This window comes from Mchenga conophoros, linkage group LG3 (assembly GCF_057382185.1).
Source record: "Mchenga conophoros isolate Kocher_MC1m ecotype Shallow Benthic linkage group LG3, M_conophoros_male_GT1.1, whole genome shotgun sequence".
In the NCBI taxonomy this organism is placed as follows: domain Eukaryota; kingdom Metazoa; phylum Chordata; class Actinopteri; order Cichliformes; family Cichlidae; genus Mchenga; species Mchenga conophoros.
In genome coordinates, this window is record NC_140528.1 from 43,823,770 (window position 1) to 43,842,021 (window position 18,252).

Here is an 18,252-nt window from a genome sequence, read left to right on the forward strand (position 1 = left end):
ATGGATGACGCATCTCTACTATTTCTGCTCTGTAAGTGAAGAATATCTTTCTTTTAAATGTTGAATTTTTACTGTCCGTTCTGTTAATAAACAATAATGGAGGAGAAGAAAAAAGGCTGAATGGACTGAGCAGCAGGTTAAAGGGGAAATTTTACCCTGTGAACCAGTGAACTTGACAGAGTTTAGTTAGTTATTATATCAGCTTAACTTTAAAGTGAACACACGACTTCATGCTCAGAGTTACAATGTTTCCCATTTCTAATTATAATCAGACTAACTATTAATAAAAAGCATTTTTTGACTGTGGAGTATTCAGAGAGGACGTGTAACACATGTTGCACATTTCCGTGACTGCACAATAATGTGAGTGGACCCGAGATCTATGAATAAAGCTAAAATTTCCTTTCAAAAAAGAGTTATTATCATCTCTGCCTTGTTTTTTTCCAGTTCTAGCTTTTGAAAATGAGCTAAATAAACCTCAGTCCTCTATTATTTTAAATACTAACCTAAGTGTCATTTATCTTTAGTTATGGCTTCAATGCTTTACTGGACAGCAAACCAAGGTCAGTGATTTCTTTTAAATATTTCAAATATTTGTTTCTTGGCTTAATCTAACATCTTTAAGGTGGAAGCCCTAACCACAGAAAAAATAGTTTAATTATTACTTTGCTAAACAATTAAATATTTAATTGTAACATCACAGCTCGTCTGACTGTGAGTCCCAGCAGCTCTCAGTTCTTTGAAGGAGACTTTGTGTCTCTGAGCTGTGAGGAGGACGACAGCTCTGCTGGATGGACTCTGAGGAGAAACACAAGCAGAGACACCAGAGCTGAGTGTGAGGAGTGGGGAGTAGCAGATGGTTCTTCATGTAATATCAGCTACATCGACCCGCTGGACAGTGGAGTTTACTGGTGTGAGTCCAGAGAGGGTCCCATCAGTAACATGGTTAACCTGACAGTCACTGGTAAGCTGAGTGTGTGGAGTTAGTGTTGATGAAGCTGTGTGTAAATGGATGAAATGCTGTAGTTTGTCTCTGTGTTGAGGTGGATCAGTGATCCTGCAGAGTCCTCTCCTCCCTGTGATGGAGGGAGATGACGTCACTCTGCTCTGTAAAACAAAGACCACTCCCTCCAACCTCACAGCCATTTTCTTCAAAGATGGCGTCTTCATTGGGAAAGACTCTACAGGTCACATGACCATCCAGCATGTTTCCAGGTCTGATGAAGGCCTCTACAAGTGTGACATCAGCGGTCATGGAGAGTCTCCATCCAGCTGGATCACTGTCACAGGTGACACACTCACCTGTCTGTGTTTCTGCAGGTTTCAACATTCACAATGTGACGACAACTTAATGACTTTGTTTGCTTTATTTTAGACGAACACACCACCACACCTCCACCTACATCCACACCTCCACCTACATCCACACCTCCACCTGCCTCTTCTGCTGGTTCCTCTCCACTTCTCCCCGTGTTGCTGACAGCTGCAACAGTCTGTGTTGTGTTACTAGTGATGTTACTGGTTGTTTTGGTGGAACGACATGTTGACAGGAAACTAAAAGGTGAGACTTTCACTCTTTATGTGTTCCATGAATGTTTTACGTTAGTATGTTTTTCAATTTTAAACAATATCCAAAGGAAAGCTGAAGCTTGGTTAAAAGCAGCTCTGTGGAGTTCTCTTCATTATAAATATCCTGGAGGCTGTCCCAGATAGGTGAGGTACATTCTGGACAGGCCACAGAGACAGATAACCATTCACAGTTAATCATCAGTTAGCCTAACTCTATTAATGCTTGTTTTTGAAGAGGGACCTGGAGAGTATAAAAGAGAGAGAACATGCTAATTCCACACAAAAGGTGGATTTGAATATAGGGCCTTCTTACTGTAAGGCAACAGTGCTAACCACCATGTCATATACTGCCCATAAGGTGCTCTTTAAATCAAATCGTAATTTAAGGTATCAAACATATTGTTACGTGTATGTGTTGTTGGTTTGTTTGTTTCTTAATGTGTGTATGCAAATTCACCTGTGCAGGGGCTCGGCTGTGATTGGTGGACCTAAGGAACGGCCTGATGTAACTGGTTCCTGCTGTGGACGTGAACTATAAACGGACGACTGAAGCGCTGCGGTGTGGGGTTTGGCAGACTTCCCATGCACTTGCCTCAGGTCCAGACGGAGCAGCCGCAGCCGCCAGAGGTGTGGACTCGAGTCACATGACTTGGACTCGAGTCAGACTCGAGTCATTAATTTTATGACTTTAGACTTGACTTGAAAAAATGTTCTAAGACTTGTGACTTGACTTGGACTTTTACACCAATGACTTGGGACTTGAATTGGACTTGAACCGGTTTACTTGAAAAGACTTGATATTTTACCCCAAATATAAAATTTAACATGCATATAGAGATTGAAAATGTGACGTCATTCACGGGTAGAACCGCAAAGGATTCTGGGAACTCGTGGCAAGCGGTACTAGCGCACGCAGGCTTTCAATTGAAATCAGTCACACAGCGATAAAAAGAAACACAAAAATGTCAAGAAGCTGTTGTATTATTAACTGCAATAGCCGGTCGCATGACAGCCACGGGAAGCCGACGGGTAAAGAGATCGGTTGTTATCGGATTATGTCGTTGAAGAGAAATTGTTCGAGCCATGTTTCCAAAGTAACAAAGACGCGACGGATGGCCTGGATTGCAGCCATTCAAAGATCAAATATAACGTCCCAGAACACTCCAGCTCACAGGTTAGTCTGCTCCAAGCATTTACACGAAGGTCAGTCTGCTGTTGTAGTTAATGCGTCATTTTTCTTAACATAATTGGTGATATAGGTTACAAGCAAGTCTGGCGCTGAACAGAAATTGTGGCGCTATGCTCCTTTATTTATTGTGTTTATTGCGCATAAATAGTGAATTGTCCTGACACAATATTGCGTTTCGCTTCTGTTATTATGGTACATTGACAAAAACATATACTTTTATTCACAGGATAAAACAGTTGTTTTGTATCACTAATTGTCCAGTACGATTACAGCATACAATATTATTGTCACTGCTGCATTTCTGTGATGGGTACCAGAAATTATTTCCACTACTAATTAATTACCGTTGAGCTCAAAGGTCCTATTAATAAACGGTTAAGGAATGTATATTTATGACGACGATTTGTGAGACTGGTTAACTTATGATACGTACGATGGTCTTTACTTTCTACACGGTGCATTTCAAGGTCCTGCACCCATCCGTCGGTAAACTGTACCTGGGCTTGTTGCAGTGACCGGAAGTTACTAAACTTCATGAGTGTGTGCACTCACTCCAAGAACCGTATAATTATAAATATGCATATAAATATGCTACGATGAGATAGCTGACTTCATCTAACTAGCAAATGTTGTCCAGGCTACGTTGGTGATACAGTTTTTTTTAATGTGTATGATATTTTTGTCATGCGATTTTAAAGCCGGTCCTACAACCGCATCCAAGAATAACATGCAGCTTATCTCAGAACTGTCGGTGAAAATTATTCTTGGAGCTAAGTTTAATTGAGCTGCATTTTAAAGAGGTGCAATTTCACAATTTGTGTATATTTTCTAAGTTCACTATTTTGTCATGTGTTGAGAAAAACACAGATTAAAAAATTACATGGTCTAATATTTACATTTAGCATAACTGCAACATTATTTTTTCGTCTTTTTTTTTAAAGACTCGAAAGGACTTGAAATTCAAAGTTTCAGACTTGTGACTTGACTCGGACTTTTACACCAGTGACTTGAGACTCGACTCTGACTTGCCTGACATTACTTGAGACTTGACTTGAGACTTGAGGATAAAGACTTGAGACTTACTTGAGACTTGCAAAACAATGACTTGGTCCCACCTCTGGCAGCCGCATCCGCATCCGCAGCCATAGCTACTTAGTTAAAGTCAGACATGTGTGTGAAGTGCGGAGCAAGTAGGGGTGAGCTGCCGATTATTTTGGGAAGCCTTCTTTTCTCCTGTGTTCTTAGACCAGGGAGGTCAGACTGTGTTATTTGTGTCATTTCTTTGTTTTCTTTTCCCTGAACAGGTCAGAGGGGAACCAAAGCCTAGGTTGAGTTTTGTTTGTTGTGTTGGCCTTAGCTCACCCTGAAATCATACACTTCCACTACTGTGAGTGTCATTGTTGTGAATAAATTGTTGTTAAAAGTCCGATGCTGTGGCTGTGTCTGTTTGGGCGTGGGAAGTCGCGGGACACTCCGCTCTTGTTACGGTCATTTCGAGTCGGGTCGTAACACATATAATTTGTGTCTTTTGTACTATTAAATATAGACATTCAGACAAAATGAGAACAAAGGTCATGGGCTTTAATGTGCAGATATCAAATGTTCTGATAGTTATTTTTCTTTTGGCTCAGGAGGAGATGAAGGCCTGCATTAGGAAGTAACAAACTGCAAAGCATTCTGGTTGTTCTTCTGAGTGGCAGTAACCATCACAGACCTGTTTTCATGGTTACAAACTAAAACGTGGTGCGGCTTAAAACAGTTCACAGTGTTGAGTTCTTCCTCCCACAGTCTAGACATGATAGGTGTTAACTAGTGATTTCAAATTAGATGTAGGCGTGTAAGATTGCTAAGTTGTCTTTCTTAGCCCTGTGATGTACTGGAAACCTGTCTGATGCGCAGCCCGCCTTTCATACTATCCCAGCAGGGAGAAGCTCCAGCCCTCCTGCTTCCTGATCAGTGGTTAAGAGAATGTATAGATCATTTTAGTGATACATATTTTAAAAGCTTAGTCAAAGCCTACAATCATACTGTAGATCACATGCTGGTTGCTCTGTGTTTGTAGAAGTCTGTTAATGGTGAGTTGTTGTTCCTTGTGTGCTAAACATTTAATTTCAAACAGGGCACAGTAATGAATTAGACTAACTATTCACTTTAGTTAAAGTTGTTCAGTTACCCAAAGAGTTGGGATGATGTGTAAGACATGAATAAATCTAAAATGCAATGGTCTGGACACTCAAACACACGGTGCTCTGAGAGGGTAAAAGATGACAAGATGATGGAACTCTACTGGAAACAGTCGATCATATTTTTTAAAGCTGAATCCAGGGCAAGCTAAGCTAAAAACGCTAATTTAGCTTATTTAGCGCCAGCTAACAGAAAGAACCTCAAGGCAACAGCTGTTATAATTTGGCGCTGTGAAAATAAAACTGAGAGTGGGGGGGGAAAAATGACATGTTGTGCTTAAATCTAGGATATGGTGGTTTAAAAGAAACCCACAGGACAGGTTTAGTTGTTTCTCTCCTTTCTATTCTTTGGTGCCACTGACTTTTACTACTTTTTACATTTTTCTGTTTTCTGATGTTTGGCTGTGTTTACTGTTCATAGCATGACCTTTTAAGAAAATACTAAATAAATAATAACGACAATAACACGTTTTTATCATTTAAAAAGCGCATAAATTTAAGAAACATAAACAAGACATTTATTAGTTGTAATGATTTTTACCTGCAGTAGTGTGCTGATGTTTGCTGCTGAATCTAATCAGTTTTCCATCATGTCGCATTTGAATCCTGCACAAAATATTGGTGCATAATTAATCTGAATGATTTTTATGTCATCGTTAATGTAACAGCAGCAGTATCTATAGGACTGTACTGCCTGCACTGATGCTCACTTTATGTGTTTTCTTATGCAGAGAGTGATGCAGCTGCAGTCGACTCAGCAGTGAGAACAGAAGATGTCACTCATGGAGAAATCAACATCAAAGAGAAACAAGAAGAAGCAAATATAAAATGTACAGCTGCTCTTCTTTGTCTCCATCATGGTTCAGGATGACCTTTTTTTTTTCCAAATAGGGGTGTGTGAGCAGACGTCTCTGTGCTCTACAGCTAATTGATATTCTTTTAATATCTTGTGATTAAACTGTCTTAAAAACAAACAAAAAACAGACTGTATCTGCAGGTTTTATGTTATGTTATAACACTTTTCATAAATTTTCCATCTATTTAGCTATTTTTTTCTGCATTAGCAGGTGTGAAAGAGATTATTTATTGAAGCCTATAAAACAGGACAGTAATCTTTGAACACAAATGCACGCACAAGTTTCTCTAGTTTAGAGGAGGAGGCCACAAATCTCAGTTTTGAAATATTCCTTCAGTAAAGAAAACTGTTTAATCGGTTTATGCTACCATAACAAATGCTCACTTACAGGAGTCATGTACATGCACAGCTGTCCTTCTATTTCATTGTGAAATAAAATGATTATCATGATGAAATGAAACTCTTCTTTCTACACACTTAAAGGTTTTTCTTTGATTATCACACATTGGACACATGCTTGGCCCACCTTTATGTACAATATAATGGATTTACTTATACTGGTAAAAGTGTTTCCAAGAAAACTGATGACAGATCAGAGCCACATCTGTGTATGTTAAAGTGCTCACTATTGCTTTAAACTAATGCGCATGTGTGAGGCCTGAGCAGTGGACTAGGAGATGAAACCTTTTTGGCTTTGAGGAGGTTTTACAAAAGAGAAATAGAAAGAAACCCTCCATGGATTTAAAATTCAGTTAGATGTCAGCCCTTGTAGCACATGTAGCAAGACTAAAAGTGACCGCTGGTATGGTGTGTGGAAACATAAAGGTGTTTGTCGGTGGGAGTTTACTTGTATTGTGTTTAAACACACACACAGATCAGCTATGTCCCTCTGATGATCTGATGATCAAGATTAAACCGCAGCCTGGTGCTGCCATCTACTGACACTCAATGGCAACAACAAGCCCTCCAACACTGAAAGATCATGAAAGCATCTGGTACTTTTAGATCACATAGTTAGTACAAACTAACTTTTAATAAAATACTTATATCCCTATTGTTAAAATGTGGTTTACATAAATATTATCACTGACCATAAATGTCATTTTCTGCATACTTTTTAATTGTGATGCTTTACGTAACGATATAACGATGTTACGACCTCATCTGTGTCCCCCACACAAGGTGGAGACACCGAGGGTTAGATAAATGTACATACATTTCTGACTCTAAGAGAATGAATAATTTATTTAATATTTCACTGCTAATTACTGGCCAATCACATTAGGTGGTCATGTATAAGTAGCAGCTGCTGTCTGAGCATGTTGCGGTCATCGGTGACCTGACTTCTCTAGCTGTAACATAAGGACATTAAAGAAACTGATGGACATTATGAACAATGCTGGGCATCCTCTGCACACGGCCATAAACAATCAGAAGAGTCTGTTCAGTGACAGGTTGCTTCTCCCCAAGACAAGAACTAACAGACTTAAAAACTCCTTTGTCCCACACGCCATCAAACTGTTTAACTCCTCTCTGGAGGGGAGAGGGAGGGGAAACAGGAGGACAAAGGAGGGGGGAACAACTAAGCTGTAGTGCCTCTTCACCTCACTGTACAATACCTTGTGCAATACTTTTGTAAATAGTCAACGGTGCAATAGACTCAATACTTGAAATGTACAATTCACTTGTATTTTTATTTTTTATTCCTATTTATTCTATTTATCCCCTTTGTATATTTTATTTATATTTGTCTCTGTATTTATATGTGTGTGTGTGTGTGTGTGTGTGTGTATATATATATATATATATATATATAACAATTCTGTAACTGTAACTTCGGTCGTTGCTGTGCTTTTTGGAAGTCGAATTTCCCAGAGGAACCCACCCGAGGGATTAATAAAGTTCTATCTTATCTTATCTTATCTTATCTTATCTTAACATAAGCCTCCCCTCCGTCCATAAGGTTGTAGCTGCAGAAGCCTCCTATTGCTGCTTGTCTGAGCTACAAAAAGTGTTGCTGCTTTTTCTTTATTCTTCGATGGAGGAAGCATCTCTACTACGTCTAATCTGTAAGCAGTAAATTTCTTTGTTTTAAATGTTGAATGTTTACAGTTTGCTAATAAGTGATGCAGGCACGTGCAGGGGGGGGGGGCTAGAGGGGCTTGAGCACCCGCCCCTTTCCTGATGGGTTCCCAAAGTGCCCTTTTGTTGAGGCAACTTTTTTTTTTTTTTAATTATTATTATTATTTTTTTAATGTGTGTGTGCGGAGTCCTGTCTGTGCCCCTCAACAATAATATTTAACTATTAATCACAGTTTTGCTAAATAAAAGGATCTGGCTTGCATCAGTCACATGATCACATTTAACCAATGATCGCCCTTGACGGCAGAACGCGCTGGTTACGAGCCGGGAACGAGCTCACAAAGAGCACGCGCATTTGTTGCGGTCCGGAGCTGTAGGAGAAACACAAGTTAACTCAGAGACACAGACTGATGCGACAAAACCAGTAAGTAGGTGTACAGCGCGCACTGTAGTGTGTAGCACACAGGAGTATTAGCTTATTACGTACACGTTGGTAAGTTGTCTTGTTGCAACTGACGAACTGAAACAAACGAGCGTGCTGTGTGTGCAACAGCGCGACAAACATTACCTGTCCTTTTATTAACTGCACAAGTAGTGCTGGTCATAGCTGCTGGCTACCTGTGTAAGGCTGTCATGGGTCTGTAGCTCTGTCACCGTTTTAGGGAACATATTTAGTTTTAAAGTAAGTTACAGAGCTTTTCCTGCCTTTCTGGGGGGATTATATTTCACTAAAAAACGATCTAATATGCATGTCCACATAATTATGCATTATAATAATATTTTAAAAAACACAAGCTGTATTTTAAAGAACATACATTAAGAAGCAGATTATATTAGATTTATATTTTAAATAAGACAAAATTTGGATTTTACAGCAGTAAAATGATTGTATCTCTACAGTTTAAAAATGTAATAAGCTTTGCCCCTGCACAGAGTGGATAGTGAAACAAATGGAATCATCATAAATACATTATTTCATATTTATTACTCCCCCCTCCTCATTGCTTTATTATTGTAGCTCTAGTAATAAATAATAATGTAAGGATTCTGGATCAGCACCATGATGCCCATAGTATATGCAGTATTCTGAAGAAGGTCTAAAATGTCACTGTGTGTGCGTGCATGTGTGTGTTTTATTTAGATGGATTTTTTAAAAAAATATTACTCATGATATAACATTGTCCAGACATGCCTGGTAAGCACATGAGGAGGAAACAGCAGGAGCTGTGTGAGGCTACTAAAGGCAGGGCTATAACATTTTTCTGTCATCATTTAGATTAAGTGCTGGAGTTGTTAGGTGTGGATAATTAAATTATAGTTTATTGCAATAGCAAGTTGTGTCTTGTTCTCAGATGGACAGCAAGTGGAGAGTGATATATGAAATGATGGGATGGAAGGAAGAAGAGAAGCAAAGAGTGATTCACAGGCAGAGCCTAAATTATTTCTCACAGTTTTTTATTGCCTTATGGTTCCATGCGCTGTCACCAATCTTTGCATTTTGTTATTATCTCATGACACTTGTTTAATCAGCTACCATCTCTCCTAATGTCTACAGTCTCAGATCAACACAGCCCCGCCCTCCAGCACTATCAGCAGCAGGAGCAGCAGAAACCCCTCAACAGCAACACTGTACTGTGGCTGTAGCTCAGGTGGCAGAGCAGGTCAGCCACTAATCAGAAGGTCGGTGGTTCAATCCCAGGCTGCCTCCTGGCTGCATGCCAAATATCCTTGGGCAAGATACTAACCCCGGTGGCGCCAGTGTCCGGCAGCCTCGCCTCTGTCAGTGCGCCCCAGGGTGGCTGTGGCTACAATGTAGCTTGCTATTGCCTGTGAGTGAATGACTGAATGTAGTGTAAAGCGCTTTGGGGTCCTTAAGGACTAGAAAAGCGCTATACAAATGCAGGCCATTTACCATGTACCCATCAGGTAAAACATCGGCGATGTTTGCTTTGCCTTGTTGCTCATATTAGATTCTTGATGAATGTGTGTTGTTGTTATTCAGCCTGGTTCAATGTGCCCCTTTTTAACTTTGAGCACCCGCCCCTTTAAACCTCTCTGCACGGCCCTGAAGTGATGTAGACACGAACAAGATGTCAGGCTCCCGGCTGCTTTCTATAAAGATGGCTCCCTCATCAGGAAGCAGCCTACAGGTCACATGACCATCCAGCATGTTTCCAGGTCTGATGAAGGCCTCTACAAGTGTGACATCAGCGGTCATGGAGAGTCTCCATCCAGCTGGATCACTGTCACAGGTGACACACTCACCTGTCTGTGTTTCTGCAGGTTTCAACATTCACAATGTGACGACAACTTAATGACTGTGTTTGCTTTATTTTAGGGGAAGACACCACCACACCTCCACCTACATCCACACCTCCACCTACATCTTCTGCTGTTCATCTCGTCTCCCTGTGTTGCTGACAGCTCAATCAGCCTGTGTTGTAGTTGTACTGGAGTTACTGGTTCTTTTGCTGGAATGAAACATTCAAAGGAAACTCAAAGGTGAGACTCACACTCCTAGGTTTTTCTTTCAGGCTTCTTTCAATGAGCAGAGTTTCTATTCAATATGTTTGTGGTGGATCATAAATTTGATTAGTTTTTGAGTTGCACATCTCTGTTCCTTATATTTCATGTCATGCTTTTATTATTGCTTTATTTGTTGTTTTGACTGTTGTGCTCTATAGATTATGCAGTGGGAAGGTAGAGGAAGATAAGCAGTGAAAGTTTTGCCTGGGTTGATTGTGCGTCAATCCATTGGTAATGCCTCGGGGCTCCAGTAGGTGGATTCGCGCGTCTTCTCCTTCACTCAATACAGACGAGTGAGAGCTGCGTGTTCGTGCCATTCTTTCACTTCTCCTCACTATTTCCCCTGTTTAAGGGCACAGCATGTTTGAGTGTTTATGATAGTACCTTTATCAGTTTTAAGGAATATTCAAAGCAAAGATAAATGCACATTTATGAAGAGTAACTATTCTGATCACAGTCTGTCCTGATTGACCACTTTATTACACATTTTGCATTGGTTGTTAATGCAAGTATTTAATGAGCCAATCACATCGCAGCAGCTCAGTGCTGTGAGACATGTAGCAGTTTCACAATGTTTGAATCTATATTTCACACACATGTGGAGAAAAAACAAACATTTGGGGTCAGAGGGCGGGGCCTACTTTGTGTATCTAACAAAAAAGAAAGAAAAAGGTCACATCAGTCAAGGCGACAATGAAGGAAACAGCTCTGCTCTGTAAGTGGACAATTTCTTTGTTTTTATAGTTCGGAACTTTTACTGTCTACTAATAGCTGATGATGGAGGAGAAGACATAAAGAAGAAGTCAGGCTGGATCCAGGCAGCGGGTTAAAAGGAGTTTTTGCATCTTTCCAGTTGACTTCACTGAATTAGTTATTATGTCAACTTACGTTAAAAGTGGACACACGAGTTAAAAGTTGTGGTTCTGTTACTTATGCATCCACTACAGAAAACATGAAGTAATCACTAAAAGAACAGCTTTACAGACTTGGTGTTAGAGGTGTGGGAGCAGAAATGCACAGTGTAAACAGACTGATAGGCTGATCTGGTTCACATTTAAAAAGGCAAATATTTCAAAGACAGATTTATATCTGTATGTTTAATTTTACTTAGTAAAATGATGCAAATTAATGGCAGACTTTGTAAGTCGGTCCTCGGTCAATATCGCTTCATGCCGTGATGTGAAAACCTAACAGACTGTGGGTTTACCCTGATCACTCTGATGCCATAAATTGATTTACAGTATTTGTATCTGAGTTTACCTCAAACAACTTTGCTTATCTTGATAAATAGTCTGCAGTCAACATGATTTACACAGGGATTACATCTAAAATAAAGAAATTACCTATTTTGGAGGTATATTAACTTAACAGGCAGGTCTTTGCACTGTGGAGTACTCAGAGACAACCCACAGACACACAGCGGTTTGTTTTTTTTTGTTTTTTTTTACAAAACTGCTACATTATTTTAGACATGGCAGCTACAAATTAGTCTTTCATTTTTCATATAAAGGAGTGACTAAAGTGGACATGAACTCTTCTCAGTTACATTTGAAGTTCCTTTTCTTGGTGGGAGGTACTCTAAACTAATACAGGTGTCATTTCTCTTTAGTTCTGACTTCAGTGCTTTTCTGCAAAACAAACCAAGGTAACCAAATGAACCTTTTTTAAAACATTTCAAATCTATGCTTCCAATCTTCTTTGTTCTTGGATGATTAGGATGGCAGCTCTGACTACATTGAATTTATTTTTAATTTATTTCCCATTTTAGGTTGATTTATATGAGTATAATATATCATGAGTTCCACCTGCAGCCACAGCACCGCCTACATCTACAGAAATAAATAAATACAATTTTATTTATATAGCACTTCCAGACAGAGTCACAAAGTGCTGCACATAAGATAACAAACAATAAAAGGGTAAAACAGACAATATAAAACAGGCAGAAATTTAACCAAAAGCAGTTTAAAAAAGATGAGTTTTGAGTTGTTTTTTAAAAACAACTACCGAGTCCACAGTTCTTAATGTATGAGGGAGAGAGTTCCACAGTCTCGGGGCCACAGTGGCAAAAGCTCTGTAATCCTTAGTTCTCATCTTAGTCTGTTTTATAGCAAGTAAGCCCTGATCAGATGACCTCAGGGACCTGCTAGGGACATAGGGCTGTAGCAGATCGGAGATGTAGGCTGGTGCCAGTCCATGCAAGGCTCTAAATGTCAAAACCAGGATCTTAAAATATACTCTAAATTCAACACGAAGCCAGTGTAGCTGAAATAGCAGTGGTGTCACATGTGAATACTTGGAGGATTTTGTCAACAGCCCAGCTGCAGCATTTTGCATAACCTGCAGACGATCCAGAGAACCTTTGCTTAGACACATAAACAGAGTTACAATAGTCCAAGCGTGAGGAAATAAATGCATGTATAGCTATCTCCAGTTCAGGGCGAGATAAAATAGGGCTTAACTTAGCCACATTTCTTAAATGAAAACAAGACCGAACCAGAGATTTCACATGCCCATCCAATGTGAGAGTCGAGTCAAAAGTGACACCTAAATTTCTAATAGAGGATTTTAACATAGAGTGAGAGAGGACCAAGGGCTTTCATTATCTGGGATAAAAATCTGTCCGGAGCACATATGAGGACTTCAGTTTTCCCCTCGTTCAGTTGGAGAAAATTTACAGCCACGTTTGATGGAATCTAAGCAGTCATTTAAAAGCTGAAGCTTAGATAACTCCTGGGGCTTAAAAGAGATGTACAACTGAATATCATCAGCATAACAGTGATAAGAAATGTCCTCAAAAGAGCCCATTATATGCTGGAGGGGGAGAAGATATATTAAGAACAATAAAGGCCCCAAAACCGAACCCTGAGGGACACCACAAGTAAGGGAGGTAGAGGATGACCTAAAATCGGAGACCACCACAGAAAAAAGATCGGTTATGTAGATATGAGGAGAACCACTTCAAGGCAGTACCCGATACAACAACCTAATGCTTAAGCCTTTCGAGGAGGATGTGGTGGTCAACAGTGTCAGAAGCCGATGTTAGGTCCAACATAAGTAGGACCGAGCATCTTCCTGCATCATTATTCATCAAAATGTCACTTGCATGTTCTCCCCGTGTTTGTGTGGGTTCCCTCCGGGTACTCCGGCTTCCTCCCACCATCCAAAGACATGCAGCTTGTGGGGATAGGTTAATTGGAAAATCCAAATTGCCACTAGGTGTGAATGTGCGAGTGAATGTGAGTGTGAATGGTTGTCTGTCCCTGTGTGTTGGCCCTGCGACAGACTGGCGACCTGTCCAGGGTGTACCCCGCCTCTTGCCCTATGACAGCTGGGATAGGCTCCAGCACCCCCCACGACCCTGAAAAGGAGAAGTGGAAGCGAATGGATGGATGGATGGATGTCACTTGAGACCGTAAGAAGGGCTGTTTCTGTGGAGTGAGCTCTGCGAAAGCAGGACTGAAACTTATCGCAAATGTTATGTTTGTCCAGAGCTGCTATAAGTTGCCTAGCCACAACCTTTTCTAGAAGCTTAGCGATTAACGGTAATTTAGAGATTGGTCTGTAGCTGCTCCAAAGAGAGGGGTCTAGCTGAGGTTTTTTTAAAAGTGGGAGAATAGCAGCATTTTTAAAATAGATCAGAACTATACCAGACGCCAGTGAAGGGTTGATTAGAGTGAGCACAGATGGACCAATAACCTGAAAGACATTTTTGAATAATGATGCAGGTACAATGTCAAGTGGACAAGAGGATGCTTTCACTGAATTCACTAGTTTTACCAGCTCAGGTAGTGAAACAGGAGAGAAAGTATCCAAAAGGACAGGGCGTGATGAGGTGGAGATAGACATAACAGGAGCTGAATGAGAAAAATACATCTGCACCTACATCCTCACCTCCACCTGCATCTTCACCTCTACCTGCATCTACACCTCTGTCTGCAGCTACACCTCCACCTGCAGCCACAGCTCCACCTTCAGCCACCTCTACATTGACCTCTCTGGATTGTTACTCTCTTCTCCCCATGGTGGTGACTGCTGCGTCGGTCTGTCTCGTGGTTGTAGTGGTGTTAATGTTTCTTTTGATGGAACAAACCAGTCACAGTCAACTTGAAGGTGAGATTCACACTCAGTTTTTTTTTTTCTCTTTCAGGCTTTCAAAAGCTCACAGAATGACTTCTTGTAGTACAACTAATAAATTAAATTCCTTATTCACCAGCAGAGACCACATCCACAATTAGATCTGATGGTGTTTCTTGAGAGAGAATGGCAGGTGGAATATGTATAAATTTAGCATTCTGGTTGAAGGATTTTAATCTTCTGAGTGGCAGAAATCATCACAGAGCTGTTTTCATGGATGATATATTTTAAAACTAACTTTACTTCCCACATAGAGTTTAGTTGTCTGTCTCTATTTCTGAAGGACTGGAGACATGTCTGGTGTGCAGCCCACCTTTCACACTAGCGTAGCTAACTTGTTTTAGTGATGTATTTTTCAAAACTTAGTCGCAGCCTTTCAATGTAAGTGTTGTTCTTCACATGCTGAACAGTGTTTTTCAGCCTGTGTTTAACAGAAACTAGCAGCTCTGTGGTCGTCCAGTTTCCAGTTTCTGCAGCTTTACTGCAGAGCTGTTAAACACACATACTCACTGTTTTCTGCACAAACAATAGATCTAAGAGCAAATGTCTTACTGATCATTAATATTTCATGGAAAAAGACTTTTGGTCTGTCTCAAAGCGTACAGGACGATGGTATTCTGGTCACACAATGCACAGTGCAGGTGGAGAGATGCTGATATTGAGCATGCTCGGTATAGGAGATCACTTTAATCAGCCTCCCTGGGAAAGTCCATTCCAGGGAAAGAAGAGTCAGTTTATTAGTAAAACGTCAGATGCAGGAGGCACAATGTAGACCTTTTTATCCTCTCGAGGATTTTTACATGCACGTGTCAGAGTTTCCTCAACCGGTCTTCATGTGTTTTGTTCAACTGTCTCCCTCAGGGTATTCTGTCAGGGGTGCTTTGGGACTATGAGGTGTTGCTGTGAGCCATTCAGTCCCTGCACACCCACTGCTAGAGCTTAGTCCACATTTCTGATGAGTGTTGGATTCTGAAAGGGCCTTTGCCTTTTGTCACAGATTCTGTTCATAATTTTTGTGGTCAGAACTTGTGGGTAGAGCCAAGTGGCAGAAAAATCCACCCTGATCTGAGCAACAAAAAAATATAACTCTTTATTGCACTTTTGATCAAATAACATGCAAAACAATAGTATATCATAAATTTAAATGAATAAATGAACCATGTGTTTTCTACATCTCCAAGTGTCCTACACTAACATTAACAGTTTTGCATGTTTTAAACTCTGCATGTGAAACAACAACATCTGCAGCTTCGCCCCGTAGTTTACACTGAACTCGTGTGTGGTTACTAAGAATGATTTCACGCCACAGTGCCAAAGATAATGTCTCTGCAGTGTGACAAAGTGTGGGTCCAAGGAAACAGGTGTATCTGCTATGGCGACCCCTTGTGAATAAGGAAACGACTGAAAGAAGCTTCAACATAAGTGAAGCTATAAGAGTATAAATTTAGCAAAATGTGCTCCAAGCACCAAAGTAAAAGTAGCACGCTGACTCAGCACTGGTGTAACCGCCAAAAGTGGGTCATTTTTTTCTGTCACAGCTGTTTTTCCTACAAAGACACATTTTTACTGCTGGCTAAGTAACACTTTAGCATGCTGCATTGTGTTTGTTTTTTAATAGACACAAGGCCCCAGAAACTATTCAGTTTTCATCTTGAGTCTATATGTAGGAGCTGTGTGTGTTATGTACAACATATTCTATTACCGGTATATGTTTGCATAAAACTTACTTAATGTTTAACACTGAAAGTCATTTGAGGTCCTAAAAGCTTCAGAACAGGTTAAATTAAACTGGATTAGAGATCAATGACCAATGAAACCAACCAAGTTACTGTAGATAGTCACAGTAAAGGTGATAATCACTTAAAGGCTGCTGGGCAAAATAATCACGGAGAGCATTTAATGCTTCAACAGCTCACATGATGAGTTCAGGTTAATGCTAATAGTGACAGCTTCAGAGTCCCCTCTCTGCTCAGACTCTCTGCTACCAAACTAAACATTTCCTGGTGGGGTTCTTTCAGATTAAAAGCTCATTCATGACAGAATGTAGTAAGACTTTTAATGTAAATTTCTGAAGTTGGATATTAGATTAAAAAAAAACTTTACTTTAAGTCTGGAGAAAAGGCCTTTCGGGTATTGACCAGACGTGTTCACTGACATTTCCCCATTCTGTCAGTTTACTATCTATAAACATAAGAAGCAGGCCTGGTTTTGTACACAGGTGCTTATCCTCATGTTGTTTGATCTGTCTGTGTTTGTATGTCCAGAGTTTCCAAGAGAGCCAGACGTCATCTACTCCGAAGTGAAGCATTTCACCAGTCCAGCCACTGCGATGCAGCTGCAGGTCTCGCCGAGTCCTCAAAGCACCTCATGAAGATTTTTATGTGAAGAACCTGCAAAAACAAAGAAAAAACAAACAAATGTGCCTTCAGCAACATGTAGTTAAGAGAGAATATAACTAATATATCAATGTAATGCTGTGCATTTAATGCCATATATTATTTCTAAATGTGGGGCCCTGCTGGTGTCTCCACAGCACTGATCTGGTTTCTCTGCAGGATCAGTAAACTTTCGTCTCCCTTGTTGTTCTTCTCATGTGGTTTTGTGAGTTTCATAAAGACGTCTGACAGGAAACTGTGAATAGTTACGGCCAGCAGATACACGTGTCATGGTTCTGGGTCAGTTTTGACCCAGTATTTTGAGTTTTCATATTTGTGGTTATTTTCTTGATCTTTTTGATGATGATGATGATGATGATGATGGTGTTCTATGTTCAAGCTTCTTCTGGTTTAGGTTAAGTTCTGCCCATGTAAAGTCAGTGTTTCTTAGTCTGCGTCCTTGTGTATTGTTTCCTGTTTTATTGTGAAGGTCTGTGCCTCATTTTTGTGTGTCCAGCTTAGCTCAACCTGTCTCGTTAGCCCCCATTTCTCCCAGCTGTGTCTCCCTCCTGTTTTCCTTTCCTGATTATGTCCCAGGGAATGGACATAGAGACTGACACAGAGAAACACAGATGTAAGCCCTGTGTTTCTCTGTGTCAGTGTGGTGATTGCCCTCATGCTCTCTCTCTCTCTCTCTCTCTCTCTCTCTCGGTCGGTCGGTCAGTCGGTCGGGGCTTCCCAGTTTAGGTTTTGTGTTCAGCAATAAAAGTTCAGTCCTGTTTCCAGTGAGTTTGCGTTTGGGTCCAATTCCTCGGCTCGGTTTGGAGCAGATGGCAAAGAAAGAAATAATTAAAACTTCACCTCAACTCCAGACTAAAGCATGAATCATTCAAAGCTGGAAAATAAAGACTGAGAACAAAGTGTGTATGTGTGAGTTTGAATAGCTTTGATTGGAAGAAATTAAATTTGTGAGACTTTATTTTCAGGCCATTTGCAACTTGTAGAGAGTCCTCGCTTGTTGTTGTTGTTGTTGTTTTTACTGTAACCTACTAAACATGCACTTTTTCAGTCCAAAGGTTTTCAAATTGGGGTTTCCAAACAGGCAGAACAATCCTAACCCTTAATGAGTTGCCAAAGACCCGATGGCTGTGAGGGGGTAAAACTGATTGAGCGTGGAAAAAAAGAAAAATCCTTCTTCACATCTGTCTTTAGTTCTTTTAAACTACTTATTGCTCACTTGCAGGACTCATGTATTTGTAGAAAAATGCTCTTTAAAGTAGTCATTTAAGGTTCTGGGAGGAGTGAAATGCAGTTCATGAATATGATATTTGACTG

The 18,252-nt window shown here is 40.3% G+C and overlaps 1 protein-coding gene and 1 long non-coding RNA gene across 2 annotated transcripts; both read left to right on the forward strand.

Annotated features, from left to right (window-relative positions):
- LOC146578856 (Fc receptor-like protein 5) lies at positions 1–2,126 on the forward strand. The gene is made up of 6 exons (XM_085268995.1): positions 1–31; positions 528–563; positions 704–964; positions 1,044–1,289; positions 1,376–1,561; positions 2,035–2,126. The coding sequence occupies exons 1-6, from the start codon at positions 1–3 to the stop codon at positions 2,046–2,048; spliced, it is 774 nt and encodes a 257-aa protein (XP_085125121.1). The 3' UTR covers positions 2,049–2,126.
- A 7,809-nt stretch (positions 2,127–9,935) lies between these two features.
- LOC146578857 (uncharacterized) lies at positions 9,936–17,490 on the forward strand. Its single transcript, XR_014891573.1, has 4 exons — positions 9,936–10,131; positions 10,218–10,381; positions 14,348–14,518; positions 16,807–17,490. It is a non-coding gene; the product is annotated as an uncharacterized LOC146578857 (long non-coding RNA).
- The last annotated feature ends 762 nt before the right edge of the window (positions 17,491–18,252 follow it).

What these genes read in the sequence shown, in the direction of transcription:
- LOC146578856 (XM_085268995.1), top strand. Translation starts at nt 1, where the DNA reads ATGGATGACGCATCTCTACTATTTCTGCTCT. An exon ending in GGTTAACCTGACAGTCACTG is followed by an intron (nt 965 to 1,043) that starts GTAAGCTGAGTG and finishes CTCTGTGTTGAG; the next exon opens with GTGGATCAGTGATCCTGCAG. An exon ending in CAGCTGGATCACTGTCACAG is followed by an intron (nt 1,290 to 1,375) that starts GTGACACACTCA and finishes GCTTTATTTTAG; the next exon opens with ACGAACACACCACCACACCT.